Source organism: Paramormyrops kingsleyae, chromosome 2 (assembly GCF_048594095.1).
Source record: "Paramormyrops kingsleyae isolate MSU_618 chromosome 2, PKINGS_0.4, whole genome shotgun sequence".
NCBI classification, from domain to species: Eukaryota; Metazoa; Chordata; class Actinopteri; order Osteoglossiformes; family Mormyridae; genus Paramormyrops; species Paramormyrops kingsleyae.
In genome coordinates this window covers 19,746,812-19,761,429 of record NC_132798.1, presented here as the reverse complement: position 1 = coordinate 19,761,429, position 14,618 = coordinate 19,746,812, and the positions used below count along the sequence as shown (strand labels likewise).

General features: G+C 47.6%; 1 protein-coding gene across 10 annotated transcripts in view; it reads left to right on the top strand.

Moving 5' to 3' along the window:
* Positions 1–11,801, top strand: part of pbx3b (pre-B-cell leukemia homeobox 3b) — an 85,084-nt gene extending 73,283 nt beyond the window's left edge. For 3 of the 10 annotated variants that reach the window (XM_072707647.1, XM_072707657.1, XM_023840798.2), the window contains 5 exons: positions 1,192–1,357; positions 1,813–1,890; positions 2,273–2,385; positions 5,160–5,249; positions 9,873–11,801. In XM_072707647.1, the coding sequence (XP_072563748.1) occupies positions 1,192–1,357; positions 1,813–1,890; positions 2,273–2,385; positions 5,160–5,249; positions 9,873–9,965 (540 nt within the window). In that variant the 3' untranslated portion in view covers positions 9,966–11,801. The remainder of the gene's footprint in view (positions 1–1,191; positions 1,358–1,812; positions 1,891–2,272; positions 2,386–5,159; positions 5,250–9,872) is intronic. The other 7 variants (XM_023840801.2, XM_072707666.1, XM_023840804.2 and 4 more) reach the window with 4 other exon arrangements.
* Positions 11,802–14,618: the final 2,817 nt, after the last annotated feature.

Here is a 14,618-nt window from a genome sequence, read left to right as displayed (position 1 = left end):
GGAGTTAAATGAAGCTGCGTTAAGAGAAAGGAGGCTGGGGGAGAGACGGCTGTCAAAACGCAGGCGAGGAAGCAATTAAAAGCAGAATAATTAGCGAAATACTGTGCGACACACTGCAGTGCTAATGTAAGTGCGATTTTTCAGATTATTTCACGCATTCCACAGAAACGTAAATGTTCATTTGTAACAACCGATTATATATTTGTTTTTATTCTATTTTTTCTCCACTAATGACTACATAAATGAAATATTCAGGTGTGGGCTGTAACATGCACGCATTGTTCTATCTGTAATAGATTTTTAACAGGGTGTAACTGTTTTGTTTAATACTTTGAATAGGATGCATTTAATACAGAGAGCAAAGAGATCTAAAATCAATGTAGATTAGAATTTGAGATTGTGAAACAGCTATGTATTTTAAAATGGTAACAAAATGATTGATTTTTATTATAAATATTTATTTGAAAATAAAGGTAAGAGTGTATAGCTGTTATCCCTGTTATTGCTGATCCCATCATCGACTATTCAGTTATTAAACGTGTTACACACAGTTGATTGGCCATTCTGACACACTTTGATCACATAAAACCAATGAAACTCGGAACACTGACAAACATGCACGTTTATCAGTCAAAGTGGAAGCGTGATTCCCAGGGCCCTCACAGCCGAAGTGTAAATGAGTAGCAAACATGGTTACGGCAGATAACGGACACGCGGCCACACACGTGTCAGCACGGAGCAGTCCGGAGTGTAGCCCACCCACTCTGCTTACTCACACAACCCCGAATGCGCGGCCTTTAGCATCGGAGACTAGCGGGTTCCTCAGAGAGATACAGAAGCCACTTAGCTGAGTGACACGAGCCGCGTCACAGGTGGCAGGCAAACTTGAGGGGCGGGGGCATGTTGTCGCACATGAGCACCCCCCCCCGGGGTACCGGCTACACAGCGGCCCCAGAGCCTGTAGCGCTGCATTGGTGATTCCTGATTATGGCTTAATTAGCGGCATACCCGGTGTATGATGCGGCGCGGCCTGGTGTATCGTGCGGCGCGGCCTGGTGGATCGCGCGGTGTGGCCTGGGACTGTCGGCTTGACAGGCCCTAACCTGACATTCGGAGGCAGTCGAGCTGCTCGGCACATCCGCTGGCTTGACGTCTGACGCCCCTCCCCCATTCTCCCATACTGTCCCCCAGGTATCCAACTGGTTTGGCAACAAGCGGATCCGGTACAAGAAGAACATCGGCAAGTTCCAGGAGGAGGCCAACCTGTATGCCGCCAAGACGGCTGTGACGGCCGCGCACGCCGTGGCCGCCGCTGTGCAGAACAACCAGACCAACTCGCCCACCACGCCCAACTCCGGTAGGCTGGGCCTTCCCGTTCCACATGCTAGCCCCGCCTCCCACTCCCCCCCCCAAAAAAATGACACTCCCTGATGGAGCTCCCTACATTCCAGCAGCCTTGTCGCCCCCCCACCCACATCATGCACCACACAAGTAAAAGTTCTCAGAGAGAATAGATATCCATGCCCCCCCAACATGGATAAGCTCACATTTAGTGCTTGTGGGCCAAAGAGCAGAGAGAAGGAAAATCACAAAGTGAAAGCAAGCAGCCTCTCTCCTGAAACCCCTCCCTCCTGCCCCATCTGACCCTCACGGTAAACTCCCCCTCGTTCGAGCCCAGCCAGCAGGACAGAGCCCAGGCTAGTGGTGTGTGGGATGGGCGGGAGGATGTGTGCGTGGCACCGATGGACGCGGCGTGTCGGTACAGGCGACCTGTCCGGCTCTTTGAAGTGCTCCCCCTTCTCTTGTGCCCAGGATTCCAGATGAAAGATGAAGAATTTCAGCTGGACTCCGCAGAGAGCAAAAACACTCTTTTAACCAACATGTTCACTGGTACTGGACTTTTAATAAGCTTCTTAATGTCCGTGTCATTGGCATACGATACCCCCACCCCCCCACCCCACAGCCTCTGACGTTAGATATGGGATTGGTGGTGGTGTGAAACACTTCACAGCTTGAGCCTTGAGGCCGTGTCGGATCTCTGTGCCTGTCATGTGATTTGCGTTGTGTTGGTTCCTGTTCCTTTCTTTGTGGAGGACCTGTGTAATCTCTGTTGGGATGTTCCCATGGTGCTTTCCTTCTCTCTCCAGTGTTCTCTCTGTTTGTCGTCGCCCTTGTGGGCGCCTGCCACCGCTGGTCCGCGCCGCGCTGCGCCTCTGTCCTGTCTGTCTCTGCCTTCTGTCGTTATTCAGCCCCCTGCATCTTTCCCTTGCAGGTTCTTCGGGTTCATTTAACCTGCCGAACTCGGGGGACATGTTCATGAGCATGCAGAATCTGAATGGGGATTCTTACCAGGGGGCACAAGTTGGCGCCAATGTGCAGTCACAGGTAGGAGACACGGACGGAGACCCCCCCCCAAGCCTTGCCATTGCTGAGCCATTGACAATGCAGTCCGGAGCAAAGAGCAAACCCCGGGGGCCGTCCACGTCCGGGAATAGCCCCGCCTCAGAACGCGGACCATTGGCCGCTTATCATGCCAGTCCGCTGTTGAAGACTCTTATTGGCTACGACAGATAGTCCAAATCTGGTCCACCCCAAATTGCCTCGGCCCGTTTTAAGACTTAAAACTTTAAACTTTAAAAATCACTGTAAAGCAGTGAAAATGTGTCCAGTTCGGCATGAAAACTCTTCATTGGAGGAAGCAGAGAATAAAAAAGTTTGTGAGTGCTAGCGTCTTACTTCTGCAGTGTTGGTTCAGACTCCATTGAGGTGACTATGCTGTGATAGCGTCTGGCTCTGACTTGAGCTCTCGGGTTGGAATCGGGTGTGCGGTGTTTCCCCAAACTCTCTGGGCCATCCTCCTGCCCCTCCCCCTCTCTCTTTATCCATCCGGGTCGTGTTTCCCTCTTCGCTGTTGTTCCTCCTCCTCCATTTCACAGTCCGCTCCAATTCAGAGGGAGCGCCCAGTGACGGGCAGATTGGAAATGTAATATTTTTAAGTGGGATGGGGGGGGGGGAGGCAAATTAGTAAAAACCAAACAAAGATGGCACAATGTAAAAATGAGCTCAGTTAGGCCCCCTGGAGGTAGCTGGCGGAAATGCTCGTGGGGGTTTTCCCGGGGACCGGCCCAGCATCCTCCATGTGACATGCCCATCATCGGCCGTCATGCGTGTGGCCTTTCCTCACATCATGCCGCTGTTCCCACCCCTCTCGCATCATCATGTCTGCGTGTGTGTGCGGCCATTTGTGTGTTTCTGCGTGAATGTGTAACCATGTGTGTTTTTGTATGCGCCCACCCCTGCATGTATATATAATGACATGTTTATACATGTCTGTGCACATGTATGTGCCTGTGCCTGGTTATTCAGTGTGAATGACTGTTAAGCTATGACCCCATGTAGGGAAGTGTCCGGCGTTTGTGCATATGTCAGTGTGTCCGTGTGCGTGTATTGGTGTGTGCATGTGTCGGTGTGTGCGTGTGTCCGTATGCGTGTGTCGGTGTGTGCGTGTGTCCGTATGCGTGTGTCGGAGTGTGTCTGTGTGCGTGTGTCAGTACATATATGTATGTGAGTTTGTCGGTGTGTGTGTATGTGAGTTTGTCGCTGTATGTGTGTGCTGGTATGTGTATTGGTGTTTGTGTGTGTGTGAGTTTGTCGGTGCGTGTGTGAGTTTGTCGGTGTGTGTATGGGAAAGAGTTTGTCCGTGTGTGTGTGTGTGTGTGTGAGTTTGGCGGTGTGTGTGTGTGGGAGAGAGTTTGTCGGTGTGTGTGTGTGTGCTGGTGTGTGTATTGGTGTTTGTGTGTGTGAGTTTGTCGGTCTGTGAGTTTGTCGGTGCGTGTGTGAGTTTGTCGGTGTGTGTGTGGGAAAGAGTTTGTCCGTGTGTGTGTGTGTGTGTGTGAGTTTGGCGGTGTGTGTGTGTGGGAGAGAGTTTGTCGGTGTGTGTGTGTGTGCTGGTGTGTGTATTGGTGTTTGTGTGTGTGAGTTTGTCGGTCTGTGAGTTTGTCGGTGTGTGTGTGAGTTTGTCAGTCTGTGAGTTTGTCGGTGTGTGTGTGTGGGAGAGAGTTTGTCGGTGTGTGTGTGTGCGTGTGTGTGAATTTGTTGGTCTGTGAGTTTGTCAGTGTGTCTATGTAATTTCTGCTGTCTTTGTGGGCACTTATTTTACAAAAGACAATAAAATGTCATATTGAGGGGATATTGTCCCTTTCTTAGTAACTTAATTTTCTGTTTTAAAAAGTCCCAGTTCAGGTTAACTGTTGGAATGGGGTTAAAAATTGGTAACTAGTTATTGTCTGTCTGCCAGTCTGTCCACCTGTATCTGTCTGCCTGCCTGTCTCTATGTGTTTGTCTATCAGTCTGTTTACCTATCTGTCTATTTACCTGTATTTGTATGTATAGCTATGTCTGTCTGTCTACTTGTATCTCCCTGTCTACCTTTGTCTGTATGTATGTCTTTGTTTAGCTGTCTACCTGTGTGTGCCTGTGTTTGTGTGCCTTCATCGGTCTATGTGTGTCTGTGTGCCTTCACCGGTCTATGTGTGTCGGTATGTGTGTCTGTCGGTTTGAGTGTCTGTGAAATGTCGAGGAATGGACTATGTGTTTCTGGATCACAGGCTTCCTAAGAAAGGTTTGTCTGCCTGGGTCCCATGCTAAAAAAGGGAGGAGCCTTGCTCAGGCCCAGTCTCTGGCTGCCTGAGGTCCGCCTTAAAGGGGAGGAGCCTGGCTCAGGCCCGGACTCTGGCTACCTGAGGCCTGCCTTAAAGGGGAGGAGCCTGGCTCAGGCTCGGACTCTGGCTACCTGAGGCCTGCCTTAAAGGGGAGGAGCCTGGCTCAGGCCCGGACTCTGGCTACCTGAGGTCTACCTTAATGGGGAGGAGCCTGGCTCAGGCCCGGACTCTGGATACCTGAGGCCTGCCTTAAAGGGGAGGAGCCTGGCTCAGGCCTGGCCCCTGGCGGCTTGGCTCCACCCCTGTCCAGAGCTAGGGAACGTAGAAGGTGCACCGGGTGCATGGGGCCAAGTGGAGACTTCCATTCCCATCCCAGCAGTCCCCATGTGGTCTCGTCTCTCATCGCTTGTGCTCCACGTCGCGTCCCAGGAGGTGTTCTATGGTGGTGGGCGTGGGGGCGGCCTGTCGGGGCTGACCGGGGCTTCTCTCTCCTTCCAGGTGGATACCCTGCGTCATGTTATCAGTCAGACGGCAGGATACAATGACAGCCTCGGGGGGAACTCTCTGTACAGTCCACATGGCCTGAACGTAAGTCCACCCTGCTGCTGTCATCGCATGACCAGAAACATAGTGACCTTGCACAGGAGAAGTGGCCATGAAAATGGATGGATGGATGGATATATGAATATAGAGTAGATTTTTGGGATGGTTTAACTCAGATTATGATTCTTGAAATGCAGCTTTATTTGCCATTTGTACAGATACTCCGGAATGCTTCTCTCTGCATATCCCATCATGCTGTCCTTTTTTTTAAGACTCACACACATACAGGTGAGAGTGAAGCTTGGGGTCTGAGCACAGGCTCAGCCATCATTACAGAGTGACCTTCCGATGGCCCACAGAGCCACACACTGCCCCCTTAGTGGGGGACGGCTTCGATCCAGCCCCCTCTGGGTTAGGGGCCTGGCTGCTTCCTCTGCTAGCTAGTCGTTTATCTAGATCAAATAAAAGAACAAGTGAAAGATCACTTCACCACATCGCTCTCCGCTCGGCTATGGTGCTGAGGGAGGCGTCGGGGCTCTGCTCCACCCCACGGCCCATATGGTCGTCATGGTGACAAAAGTCGCCACACACACCATGACCCTGAAGGCAGAGCAGCTTGATGCGAGGATGACAACGGCATTTAGCGTGAGCGCACAGGCGACATGAAGGGTGTGCACACCGCCTCTTCACGCTCACCGCCGTCGCACCTATAGCGAGATGCCATGAAAGTCCTTTTAGTGGCGCGTCTCCGCTTTCATGTAGCCGTTTTGAAGCGTCTCATAGAATTTGCCGCATTTTTATCAGTGCCAATGAAACGCAGAGCCGCGATGATGCGATCGCCCGCAGCCACTAAGAGGCGCCAAGCCGCTCCCTCACCGCCGCTCGCCCGCTCACTTCTTCATAAAACGGTGCATAATCAGAAACCACTAGAGTGCAGATTAATTTATCTGTGTGGGGGGGGGGGGGCAGTGTGGGGGCAGGATGGGAATACAAGCTGACATCTTTCCATCAGCATTATTAGAGGGTAATACGTTAGTGTCTGTCGTCTTCAGTGACAGCGAGCGGCTCTGCCGTAACTTAAGGGCTTTGCTCAGCTTCTGTTTGATTTTTTTTTTTCCTTTTTCTAATAGATAGTTTCCTTAAGGTGTTAGAGACACACACTGGGGACCTGGAACTGAGTATATAGCGGTGTGCTAGCATGCAGCTTAGCGCTCTCTGTGTGCATTTCCTGCATCAATCCACTTAAAATGCTGCACTGCAAGCGCAGGTCATTTTTATTTCCTGCATGCCCGTTTTCTGCGTCATCCGCAGGCAGTGCTCCCCATTCGTCTAGGAGGGTGGCCACTTCAGCAGCGCCCAATATAGGCGGGCGAAGGGGCACATCTGGGCACATCACCGAATTGTCAGACGGCGGGGTTTTGATGGAAGATGACTCGGTGCATTGCGATCGGATACGGAACCAAGGGGACAGCCAATTGGATGGGAGATCGCTGTCAGGGGCCTCCCCCATGATGAACGGTGGCAATGGAGCCCCCCCCGGGCCGTATCCCGGGGAAGGCGGCTCCGATTCTCACCGCCATACTCCCGGGCTTAATTTGAAAAGTCATGCCATTTTTTGGTTATACCCTAACAAGTTAATAGTAAGCCAGATTAATCTCAACGGCAATTCATCATCGCATGTCAGGCGCTCTCTGCTGCAGGTTACCTGACCGGCGCGTCTCTGCTGTTCCCGACACCTTCCTCAATTTACCAGCGGTGAGCTTAACGGCAGGAATTACCCTTCATGTCGGGAGCGCGTTACCGAGCCTGCAGGGGGAGGCCACAGCAGCTCCAGGCGCTAAGAAACATTTCAGGAGCCGCGGCTACTGTCCAAATTCCTCAGGAGGTGCTTTTCAGAAACTGTTGTTTATTGCATCTTTCGATATGAATTTGTATAAGTTTAAGAACAAATAACATTTTGCAAAGGTTTTATAGAATCCTGCTGTTAAAAATCCTGGAGTTAAAAACCATTCAGTTTAGGATTTACACATTTTAGTGCTCAGATTAGTAAGTAATCAGAAAATCCGAAGAGAGTGCGAATACAAATGGCTTAACCAGCAGATTCAAGTTAAAATCAAAAGCAGACTAATGAAAATTTAATTATACTATTACAGTTAAAAAATGCTGCAGTGCTGAGAAGCAGAAGGAATGAAGAAAATAAAATTCACTACAAATCTACTTGACCACTAATTAACACAACTCTTATTAGCATTAGAATATTAATCTATCTCTCTCTCTCTCTCTCTCTCTCTCTCTCTATACATATATATATATATATATATATATATATATATATATATATATATATATATATATATATATATATATATATATATATATATATATATATATATATATATATATATATATATATATAGATATATATATAGATTAATATTCTAAAATTTTATTGTAAATTACTGATAGTTTTTCTTTCCTGAGGGATACATTTTAGTATCTGTCCTCTATTCAAATTATTACTTATTTAAAATGAGCAACTTTTTTATATCTTTACCTGGATTTATCTTTAAAGTAGTACATATTGAAAAAATAATAGGTTTTTCATAAAAGATTTTTAAAATATTTCATGACTGTACCATGTCATAAGAAATTATATATATATACTTTTATGTACTTTTATATTCATACTTGGACTGAATAAAAGTAAAATATTGCTAAGCTTTGAATTTATGTTTATTATATGATTAAATAGCATTAACAATTGATTTAAAAATTCATGCTACTCAAAGATTCCACATCTGTTGGGTATAAAAGCTGTTCCTTGGAAATATTAATTTTATATATTTTATATATTCTTTGTAAATCCAGCTTTAGTGCGTGGCTGAGCCCTTGTTATGCATGAAGCGGCGCGTGACACATTTGTGACTCTGCCATCAATAATTTTATCAGATTTTACACTGACCTCGTCACACCGCATCCTGTCAGCTGTCGTTACCTGGTCTTAAAAAACCTAGAAGAATCCTGCGATGACTGAAAGCTGTGTAATCACAGCGAAGTGCGTTCACATACTCAGAAGGGACCGTCCCTTCCCGTTAAAGCAGACGAGTGAATTCAAAGAGCAGGCCGTGGCAGTAATTAGCATGTATGTGCGGCGAGGTGCCGCTCGCGCTCTGCCGAGGGCCGTCATGGTGACGGTGTGCCTGCCGCCGGCAACTCCGGGCCGCCGTGGCATGTCGCTCTCCCACTGCCGCGTGCCGCAGATTGTTACCGAGCAACGAGGCGAGGCGAGTCTCAAAAATAAAAATCACACTTGTTAGCAAAACAGCACCTGGTGGCATCTGTAAAAGAGAGAGAGAGAGAGGGATGGATATAAAGGACATGGACAAGAGGGAGGAAGCTGGGAAATTTAAAGGCGGTTGGGAGACGGATCTCTGGTTACTCATAATTCCCCGAGGCGGACACAGCGCGGCCTTGGAAACCAGATTCATCTATTTATTGACCTGGACTGGACTGGAATCCTAAATCAGCGAAATACTAATTCCACCAATTACCTGCCCTAGTTCCACCCCCCAGCCCATCCCCCCCCCCCCCCCCCCGTTAACGCAGACTGATTGCCTCCATAGCGAGCCGTACCATAAATACCTGCCCGAGTGCCCCCCCCCCCACCCCACCGTTAACGCAGACCAGTTGTTTCCATAGGGAGCAGTAGCATAAATACCTGCCCGAGTGCCCCCCCCCCCCCCCACACTCCATTAACACAGACCAATTGTTTCCATAGAGAGCCGTAGCATAAATAAATTAGCATATGCTAACCTTTTACTTTGGTGCGGGCAGAAGGCGAGCCAGCCCTTCCAGGTCGGCGAGGTGCGGGGGGGGGCGGGGCTCGGGCCCAGCTGATACCCCCTCCCTGGGAAAGGCACAGCCCGTCACATCCACTCAGTGCTCCCTGGCCGGGGCCCCCCCACGCCTTCTCTCCTCTTGACTGACATAAAAATATGTAGCGACAAGCTGTCTGCCACAGCAGAAATCTGATTAGACATTGATTCAGCAATCGCTTCCATCGGCCCGGACATCAGGCAAATTTGTTTCAGAGAGTCTCTCATTGGCGATGCGAGTGTAATTCAGAGGAGCCGGCAGTGTGGCAAATACTGCATCAGGAGGAATTCACCTTTCCATTATTTATTTTTAAACTATTAATATACAGATGATCTCACACACGGGCGCGTGCATGAACACACACACAGATGTGGGGGAAACTACAGACTTTGACACTTAAGATCATCTCTAGCCACGTTTTTTTTTTCTTTCTTTTTGCTGTCTGTTGGATTTTCATTTGGATTTTGACTTTTATTGTTTATCATTGTTTTATTTATTTCTCATTTGTGCTGTTATCTGTTTCTTTTTTGTTTTATATGGATGTACCTTCATTTTAATAGCCCGGTTCCTCTTGGGGCTTTGGCGTTTGGTTGTTTGATGGTGACTGAACTGCTGTGTAACCTCGCACAGCTCTCTCTGATCTCCACAAACACCAGTTTGTCCTCTGCGTAGCAGCAGTTAACCCAGGCTACGCGGAACCTTTCTCACATAGCTGCGGTTTCCAGTCAGATCTGAATTCCTGGCGCACCTGCAGTAATTAACCCTTGTGTGTCTTTCTCTTCCCCATGCCAGGCTAATGGAGGGTGGCAGGATGCGGGCACTCCGTCCTCCGTGATTTCTCCCACAGAGGGGCCGGGGAGCGTCCACTCGGATACCTCGAATTGATCTCCCCACCGACGCTCCCCATCCCTATGCTGTAGAGCCCCGACTAGCACTGACTGGCCAATCAGAGAGGCAGGACAAACTTGGCGGGAGCCAATCGTTCGCGGCGTTGCTCACCTTTTTTCCTGTTGTCATCGCCGCTCCCCCGCCACCCCTCTTAAGACATGCAGACAACAAACGGCAACCATCATGCAGGATTTCTTGTTCATGGGCAAGGCCTTCACCTTCTCATGGTGGAGTCATCCTCCATCGTCCAGGACAGCTTCTCAAACATACATATATACAGTATATATATGTAAATAATATAAAGCAGAACATTGTCAGGCGTGTTTCCTCCTGACGTTTATTTTCATGAAGAATGGGTTAAGGAGGCCAACGCCCAGTGGATTCTCTGTTCCGGAAATTTCTTCTGCAGCCTGGAAAGCCCCCAGGACCAGCTCCATTACCTCCCTCCTTGGCCAGGCTGTTGCTTGGCTCTCCAGCGGCCCCTTTTACACCCACCGAGAAGGACACCCGCATCCAAACACACCCCACCCTTCCTGAAGATGGGCAAATGGACGGCCACAGGCACCACCTTATGGTTCACGTCTGTGCAATTACTACAAGAACGGGACGACAAAAAGACAGAAGTGCTGGTAGACCCGTTACATACATATTGGTTGTTGTTTCTTTTTTTGAGGTCCATTTCCATCATTCTTTGTTCCCCGACCCGCGTTATTCAACAGCAGCACTCATAGCCCAGCTTCTGACCATTGTGTGCTAATTCACATGTTTAACAGGGCTAATATCACATTTACTGCCAGCTTGGAGGGGGGCGGTCCTCTTTTTTTATTTTTATTAGCTCACACCCACCCGTTTCTGATGCATTATGGACCTTTGCGGTGGCACAGAATGAAACATACCAAGTACATGCATTTCATTGTCGGAAAAACACTCTAAATTGGACACGGTTTAACAAAAAAAGTGAATATACTAAACATTGTGCGTCTTTGAGGCCATGTCTGGAAACAGCTACGTGTCTAATGCCAGTCCTTGTGGTTCATTTTGCCTGCTGGCAACACTGGCCACGTAAAACATCCCCACATATTGTAAATAATGTAGCGTAAGAGTATTTATCCATTCCACCAATCAAAACACAGCTTTATTACCTCATGCAAACTCATAGAAACCAATAGAATTCCAGCGTGTTCTATAGCTTAGAGTGCTCACTTACTACCTCTGAACAATATCACTACCATGTCGGTTTTTTTGGGAATTCTTACTTTGTATTTTATTTAGTTTGATTGCATCTTGTAATAAACTCCTCCTTTCCCTTCCTGTAATCTAATGTATATTTTAATCTTTTAAGAAAACTAAGTTGCTTTCTTGCAACTTTTAAAAAATATTAAAAAATAATGATTATGATGATGATGATGATGATGATGATGATGATAAAGAGTATGTGTGGCTGGGGGAGGGGTGAGTGGTGCCCACGAATTAACACCAAACAGTTAAACTGTTGTACATACGGACAAACATTTTGAATGTTGCTCATCTTGTTACTAATTCATGCAAAAAATAAGAAAAAAACGTAACAAAAACAGCTGTAATGCATAGAGTTTTCAGTATTCAGAAATGTACATTCAAGCTCTGTCTGACAGGGTCCAATTTTGCTTTTTTTTGTATTGTATGTGATTCTAAAACTGATAAAGTCATGGAAAGATTATTTGTGGCAGTGATTCTAATGTATTAAAAATGTTTCGTGTTACTTTTTAACCAGACTACACCCTGGACTGAAAAGTCTTCCTTGTGGTAGTTATATGTAGTTTCAAACATGAATAAACTTTTTGCTTTCATGAACGCCGTGTCCTGGAATTCCTTGCTGAAGGTTGTAACAAACATTCACACGCAGAAACACATTTGGATGGCTGTCACACACAGCTGCTGTTTATTATAAAACATAAGCCGCTGCAAGAGCTGGCCGACAGTCACATGGTCATGTCTTATCACAGGCCGCACCAAAGTCGCTTACCTGATATCGGATCGGCAAACGAGTGTTAGATGACAAGCATTCATATCCACGTTTGACATAAGACCCGCCTCGGCAATCATCAGCGATCTGCCCCTCGCACAACGTGAAACACGGAGGTTGTTCTCCGGCTGTGTTCAGGGGTGTGAGGACCCGGCTGAATCAGCGGGAGTGACCTGTCACGCACAGACGGCCCGTGACAGGACGGCACAGATCGCGCGGAAGGCAGCATGAGCCTTCTGACAAATGCGACCAAATCACTCGTCGCATGTAACTGAACTGCTGGGATCAGCATGGATCTGTGCTGATCCTAAATTGTGGATTATCTTAAAGAAACAAGCTGCAGTCATTTCTTTGGATGGCTGAATATTCCTTCCTCACAGCTTCTGACGGCAACCTGTGCACCCTGGAGTTCGGAAGGGTGATAAAAGTCATCCGAGACCAGAGGAATTTGGGGACCAGCCAGAACCGCGATGTGTCATGGAATGATCAACCTAGTGTGTGCATCTGTAAAAGCAGCACGCGAAGTGGAGTCCGTCTCAGGCAGTGCGGTAATGGCTTTGGGGAGGGTTGGGTGCGCTACCACGTTGCCATGGCGATTGATCACCAGCACCGTGCCCACACATGCCTCAAGATAATGAAACCCAGGTGACCCTGAATGGACTAATTAGCTTGTTAGGGTTAACTAGGGTCAGCCTAGAGGATTCTGTGAGTTTTTAGGTGTCTGGCATGCTGTGTTTAGGATTTTGTTAAATGAGTCATTCAGTTTTGTTTCGATCCTACCAAATTTCCAGTTCTATCACCTGTAATTTTATTGGAATGGAGACAAAGGCAGGGTAGTGATCAGGTTTTAGACAGATACACGTTATGAATTCCTCAGGGCAAATTGAGATCATTACATCTTTTCTTGATGCCGTCAGTTATGGTGGGCCTCCTCAGAGTACTCCCGTGACCTCAAACCGTTCGCTTGGTGGACCAAAGCTAAGAATTAAACCAGCCAAGGAAGGCCAAAGTAATTAATATTATCCTAACTGTCAAAAAACAGAAGAATATACCAACAGGAGCAAAGCCCAATGAAAAAATAGTCAGTCGGAAGAGCTGAGCAGAATTCTAAGGACAGGCCACTGGACGTGTCTAAGCAAGTCAGCTCTGTTGGCACTGAAGAGCTCTGGGCAGATGGGCATCCTCACGTGTCACAATGGCTTTGTCTTCCAAAGGGAACTTTGTGCTCCACAGACGTATAACTGGAAAGAGACGCAGGGACTCTGGTAATGAGCCGGCACATCGGTGACTGTGGATTAGCCGACTCAGGAGAATCATCTAATCGAGGTTAAATTACCGGGAAACGTGTGACTTTCCATCAGCGCGGTGCGAATGCTGCCAGGGCACTTTGCATACTTACGTAAAGTGTTATCGGTATTTCACGTCAGCGCTTTCCCTTTTCTGTTATACATGTCACACGTATGAATTTTTCATAGAAAACGTGTTTACTGCAGTCTGCTCCCCCTCCTGGGACTGCCGTTCTCGCACACTCAGAATCGATGTCATTGTGTCTTTTTGTCCAGAACCAGATACCCCAGAAAGGTGCAGTGGCGAGGCGGACCCTGCAGTGCCATCCTCTGTCGCATGCTTACTGCATCTCCTTATCCACAAGATGAATATTTTAACTCCTCAGTTAGCGCCCTGGCGTAAAATCCCTTAGGAGCCGGACAGCAGGGTCACTCTTCACTATATATTTTCCTGTACATATATTTTTCTCCCCTTAGCTGTTAATAGCTGTATTATAAAATGCCTTTCGGTCATCGTGCTGGGTCTCCCTACTTCGGGTTTGCGGCGGAGATACATAATATATCTTTGTATATATTCACCAAACTTGTTAACATGCCTACCTTCCTATTTTACGAAAAAAAACTTATATGCATGTAAGGAAATGGGTGAATAATAAACTAGAAATTTTGCATTTAACAAACTTATCCACAGTGAGGTACGCTTGAGAAAGCGGGGTCGAGCTTGGGATGTGAACCGACGACTTCCTGATCACGGACACAGCATCCTGAGCCGCCGAGCCGCACGGCGCTCTCTGCATAAACAGGCAAAATCTCCAGCACAGGGTCATAGTCAGTCTGGGTTTTGGAGCCACAGGAAGAAACCCACTAACCTGCAAGTGAACTGACAAAATACACAATGCCTGACTGCGGCACCGTGCTGTTCTGCATCGAACTCACAAACTATATTAAGAACATTACATCAGATTTATATCCAAAACAATGTAGATTTTTAAGAAAGAAGGGTCAGACAGTCCATGGAGCGACTGGGGGGTTAAGGTCCTCGCTTAAGGGACCAGTGGTTAAACCGCTCTATTGATCATGGGATTGGAACTGGTGACCTTCTGATCCCAGGCACGACGCCCAGACCCACTGAGCCACAGAACACCCCTGTAGCTCTTAGAAATACCAGTGTGATGAGGGATAAAGGGTAAACTGGAGACAAGAACAAGGAAACTGTAAAACACAGCAGAATGACGACCCTGTAATGCTGCCATTTGACCTTTACCCAAAACACAGCAGTGCTGGTACTCGCCGGCATAGCATTCATGAAGAAACAGTGCAGGAGTCTTCATGCTAAAAGGCGGAATTTCAAATGGCCAT